General features: G+C 35.3%; 1 protein-coding gene across 1 annotated transcript; it reads right to left on the bottom strand.

Moving 5' to 3' along the window:
* Positions 1-1,259: 1,259 nt before the first annotated feature.
* On the bottom strand, positions 1,260-2,091 carry LOC107059734 (uncharacterized). Its single transcript, XM_015306545.1, has 2 exons — positions 1,912-2,091; positions 1,260-1,745 (listed from the first exon to the last, which is right to left on the bottom strand). Exons 1-2 carry the CDS (start codon positions 2,089-2,091, stop codon positions 1,260-1,262), a joined length of 666 nt encoding a protein of 221 aa, XP_015162031.1.
* Between the last annotated feature and the right edge of the window lie 4,009 nt (positions 2,092-6,100).

Raw genomic sequence — 6,100 nt, 5'->3', positions numbered from 1 at the left:
AAATCTAGACTTAGTTTGGCTGGTACTTTGACTAAAAGGTAGTCTTTCTTGTCTTACCATTAGGCATATGGTGCACATGAATGGTTGTTTTGGGGAAAAGTTTACTGGGAGAGTAGAAATATTCTTCATTTTAACAAAAGGCACATGGTCAAGTTTATTATGCCACAACAAATCCACATTGTTTCTTGCAGTTACACAAGAATTCTTATCAAACAACACACTTTTATTATTGGAAGTAGAAGTGCATACAAGAGGAATGTGAATAGTATGAGACACATTTTCATCAGTATTCAACATCTTACATTTACCTACATGAAAAGATTCAGTAACAAAAGAAATGTAATTTCTACTTCCAATGGAATTTGACAGGAGACCATTATTACTACTAGAAAAACAACAACCTATAGAGTTTTTAGTGACACTTTCGGCAATCCTTAGACAACTTGAGCACATAAAATAAAGTCCATCTCTGTTGTTACCAATCACCTAAGGCCTCTTCACTGAAGGGGCCTACACACTAGTGAATAAAACTGTGCATTTCATGGAAGTAGTCAAGGAATGAATTGCAACAAGGTTATACTTAAAAGAAGGCACATACAACACTTCATGTAAAATGATATCAAATGTAATTGGTACATCACCAAACTCTGTCACCTTGACTTTGTATTCATTAGGGAGTGAAACTAATATAGGATAAGGTAGAGCCTTAATATTGATTAGGGAAAGGTTATATGGTTAGATGCTCTTGAGTCTATGATCCACATATCAATATTTGATTGAAAACATTTACATGAATGATTGTCAAAATCAATAGAGGAGGAACGCACTAAAATACCTGCAAAGTTCATGGAACCAGCACTGACACTTGAGTTACTTGGATCCTCACTTGTGTTTTCATTCTAGAAATGTTGTATTAAATCCATTATTTGGTTGTACTGCTCATTTGTGATAGAATTTTGGTGATTGTTGCTTTGCACTTGTTCTTCACCTTAAGTAAACATCATGTCGGTAGGAATAACACTATGTACATTGGCCACCACCATTTTTCCCTTGCAATTCTGATTGTTATGTCTATAACCTTGCCCATTGTTGTAGCCACTTGACTTGTAGCCTTGATTGTTGTTGTGTTGTGGATATCCATGGAACTTATAACACTTATCTCTAGTGAGTCCTGGTTTCTTACAAAATTCACAGGCCAAGGCATTTCTACTACTGTAATTGCCTTGATAATAATTGTTTTCTACATAGTTATTGTTTCTTCATGAGTTGTTGTTGCTTCCCATAACTGCTCTTTTGATAGTTTGTCCTGAGGCTCTTCCTGCTTGAACCTTGTTATTTAAGACACCTGCATTCAAAGAAGTTGAATCCATAGGCATTCGACTAATAGATCTGAACACTCTATGTTTCTCCTTTTGGATCAACAATGAAAATTCTTTTGCCATGGAAGGGAGTGGGTTTATCATGAGAATGTTACCTCTCACCATAGTGTATACCTCATTTAACCCTATGAGAAATTGAATCAAGCATCTGTCCTGTTCTGCCTTGTGCATATTGTCCTTTGCACCACAGTTGCAGATACAACTGCATTGATTTCTCAAGTTCAAGGTGCTTAATTCCTCCCATAACTTCTTCATTCTTGTGTAATAGACAGTGATGTCCAACACTCCTTGTGTGAGATCATTGATTTCTTTCTGTATTTGATACAATTTTTCCCCATTTGTTTGATCGTATCTATCCTCTAATTCCTTCCAAAGTTTGACTGAGTCATTGACATACTATACGCTATCTAAAATTTCCTTAGTTAATGAGTTCAAAATCCATGATGTTACCATATCATCACATCTCTGCCAATGACGGAGTTAAGACGAATTCGCACTTGGTTTCACACAACTTTCATCGATGAAACCAAACTTGTTCTTCACTGATAGGGCTCGCATAACGCCTCTTCTCCAGGTCGATATCATGCTTTATCAAGTTAAGTAGGAACAAGCATCGGTTATCCGAGGAATGCACATACAAGGAACTATTTGTGTCATTACCAACAACATTATTAATTCCTTCAGAAGCAGATGAACTTTCGCCAACAGCCATGAATGTGTGTTTGGATTGACCGAAAAATAATAAAAAAGAAAGAATCCTAAATTGAGCAGTAACTCATAGCAAAAATAAGAACACAAAGAGAATACCAATCTCTGAGACAACTCGATGAACATGATCAAATCCAAAAACAAAATAGGAACAACTAATCAGTGATTAACAGTGATGAAGACTAAGAGATCAAATCGAAAAATCTTGCTCTGATACCATAGTGAATTCCATATCGATGGTGAAACTTCACCCAAAATAAGGCAAGGAAGCCATAGCTAAGCACTGAATGAAGAAGAAGCTTGAGAGAATTGTAAATTTGTGTAAAATGAGAACTCACATGTTTATTGATTAGTAGTGAAGTATATATACAAGTGAATGAGTGAGCCAACTGTACATGATCAATTAGAGAGAGAAAAGAATATGCTAACTGCCTAAAAACTATGAGTTCACTAACTAACTAACACAATGGTTAACAAACTAATGTAAACCAACCGTCTATCACCAAAACTAGATCATGTACAGGATTTATTAAATACATATTTGAATGTGATCTTCAATAACTATTATGCACTTGATATTTTTGTCATAATTGCTTGGATACTTATCTTTCATTATGTGATCCAAATATAATGAAATAAGGTCCATTTGAATTTTATCTACTTGATGGTCATAGAATGTGAGTTCATCATCTACCTAATACTTGCTAAATCATCACGTATTTGGTGAATATTTATATCGGTTGACTCAACCTTTGTCAACACATGGGATATCATATTCTCCCTTATAAAACTAGTTAGGTAGATTATAGACTGTTTCTTGTCATATAGTGCTTATTTTAGAAAGGAATATGTGGTGGAACAAAAGTCACTATTAACCGAAATGAACATTTTAAATCATAATAATATTCCTAGTCTACCAATTTGAGATTATAAACCTTTTTGTTGGATATTCATAACTGAAAACTTATATCCCTTGTTTGAAAATAATTTTGAACTTGTTCCTCTTTGATACATAAAGTGTAAGATGAGGCTTAGAAACCTAGGTTATAGATGAGGAGGGTAAAGAAAAGTAATAACTGAGGCTTCAAACTTAAGTTGGAGATGAAGAAGTAGTTATGGCTAGACCTTGAACTAGTGTGGAAGAAAAAAATCAAAATAGATCAAAAAAAACATATATAAATAAAGAGGATCATTAGTGAAAAAAAGAATCACATCAAAATCAATGGAAGTAAAAAAGAAGAAGGGAAGAGTAAAGCGTGATGACCCGCCACATCATCATGACATTTAGTGCCATGTGGCATAAAGTTGTCAATGTGAAAGACTTGGATGAAGAATAATTCTTAGTAGAATATTCTAGAGATATATGTAGAATTTCTTTAAAGACTTTTGAATTTCATGTTTTGTATGGAAGGTCCTTGAAATCTACTAGTTATGTAGAGAATTCTAGAAAAGGGACTTATCTATAAATATGTAGAGAACTCTTGAAATAAGACAAACTTCCACCCAAATGATAGAAAGAGTAGAAGCTGTTCGAGATCCTCAACGTCTTCACCTGAGAAATATCACTGATCCTGTAATTAGATTATGTGAAGTGACATAGCAAGAGTAGTATCAATACAAACAATATGTACTAATAGTCATTATCGGTCAACCCGAATCTACCCCATAATATAAAGTAGTCATTCATCCCTTATGTTTTCCTTACATGTATTGCACATGTAATATTATAAAGCAGTTAACATGCATCTATAACATAAACTAGGAAAACAACAACCAACACCTATCTAAAGAATTTCTTTTCAAATATTTCATATGCATAAGCCAATCACCACATTTTCCTTCCTCAAGATAACATCCATCCATATCATACCGTCAACAATATCTAGTCAGTACATTCTTGGCCTAAATCACAGCTAACCACATATTCAACCAACTAGATATTGTATCTGAAGGCCTATGCATGAAATCTCCCATTAATCTATAAGAAAATTAGACATGCCTAACTATTCAGTTAAGAAAATCTAGCTTATCTGGATGTCAAGTAACTGTAGAAGAACCCCAAACCAAGGTTTTTGGTTGCGTGGAAAAATCTTAATGATCGTAGATCAGTAATTTCTGGATTTTAACCCTTCTCACGCTAAAATCTCTTCCCTCTATGGTTTCCAAGTTAAGAATGGCTTAGTAGAATTTTCAAAGCAATTATCGCACATTTACTTCATGTGAGAGAAATAATAAAAGACATCATTTGTCTAGAATCTGATTTCGTCAGCCTCGCTATAGAGGAGATGAAGGCGCTATAGCGGCGTCGCCATAACAAGAGGCTTCCCACTATGGAGGGAAGACGTCATCCCGAATCAATTCCATTTTCTTTTATCAAAATCGTTATGTACCCAACTTTTAAATTGCAATGCATTTTCAAGAATTCTAAAATTCCTCATGAGTTGCCTTTGAGTAATGACAGTTTAGGTCGTTACGAGTTTATCCTTAGGATAACACCGACACTGCTGGATTTCAAAGCCTACACATTGATTATCGTGCCTACCAATCGGTTAGATCGTACTTACGAGAAAGACAGGTTGTACATGAGGAGAAACACTCATATTGTACTACAGAGCCTAAGTGTTATGTTAACGACATGTGAACATTCAGACAATTTAGATCGAACTATCATTGGGATCCAGGTAAGTGGGTCGGTATGGGTATTTAACGACTTTTTGTGCTTGTTAAACTTAAAGTAATTGAGTAATGTTTGTATTTTTCGGGCTTGTGGGGGTCATGTCAAGTTATTATATATTACGTGTTTATATGTTTTATTTCAAGAAGATAAGATATTGTAATTCTATTTTACTCTCGCCCTTTTTGTTCAGTCTTTATACTTCAGTTTTAGCTTACAAGGGGGAGCTTCATTCATGCATGTAGCTACTGAGAGACTATCAGACAAACCTGTCGAGTATCACAATCGTCTATCTAATTGATGAGTCTTTTCTTCCTAGATTATCTGAGTCCAAGAGGTTTTCTTGCTTTGTTGTTTATATATTTTAGGTAGGTTAGGGCCTTGTCTGTAACATCTCACAACTAGAAAGAAGTTTAAAATCTGGAAATAGTTATTTTTGGAAAGAAAAAGGAAATCTGGAATTTTTTGTCTAAGTTAAGAAAGTGAGTTTTGGCTATTTTCAAAAGGCCATAACTCCTAGCTCAGGATGATTTAGGAGCAGCTCTTGATATGGTTGGAAATCCCTTGGAGAGATCTTTCCAACACCGCCAAGTTTGCGCAATTTCAACATCATATGAGTGAGATATGCCTTTCAGAAGTTGGGCTACTGGATTAAGGAAATGTCCAATCCGGAAATATAAGGGGTAATTTAGTCTTTTCATTGCCCTATTATTTTAATCTGATTTTAGGAGTTTAATATGGTTCAATTTAGAACTTAGTCAGTTTTAGAACTTGGGATTTCATGCTAGGGTTAAGGAAAAAGGAGAAGAGAAAAGAAGAAGGAGAAAAGGGCAAATTCATCAAGATCGATCAAGGAACTTGGTGTTTCGCCAAGGATTTACTTCTATCAGGTATGTGAGGCTCTCATAACGTTGGGATCGTTCTCCCACGTGCCAAGCATATTTATTTCAGTTTGGATTCGTCCTAAAAGCATTTGAATATTGATGATCTTGATACCTATTCTTGAATTCATATATTATTCTTGAATTTGACTGAGTTAGGAGTTTCTGAGTTCGTTACGTTGCATTATAGGGTCGTTTCGAGTTAGATTATTAGGTACATTTGCTGGGTATCTATATCTAAGAGAAATTTGAGAAAAAGAATCGAGTTTTGGGTGAATTGGGATTGGAAAACGAAGAAGAAATTTCGTCGGATGAAATTGGAAGGTGGCCGCGCGTCGGGCGTCTAGTGCCCAGATTTGAGCATCTCAGCTTCGCGTCGCGGAGCTGACACGAGGTGTTCTGCCTCAAAAGACGTTTTTGGAACCAAAATTAAATTATGCCTCCGCGTCGCGGACCCA

This window comes from Solanum tuberosum, unplaced genomic scaffold (genome assembly GCF_000226075.1).
Source record: "Solanum tuberosum cultivar DM 1-3 516 R44 unplaced genomic scaffold, SolTub_3.0 scf00037, whole genome shotgun sequence".
NCBI lineage: Eukaryota > Viridiplantae > Streptophyta > Magnoliopsida > Solanales > Solanaceae > Solanum > Solanum tuberosum.
The sequence above is the reverse complement of the archived record's forward strand: the minus strand, read 5'-3'. Positions and strand labels throughout refer to the sequence as shown.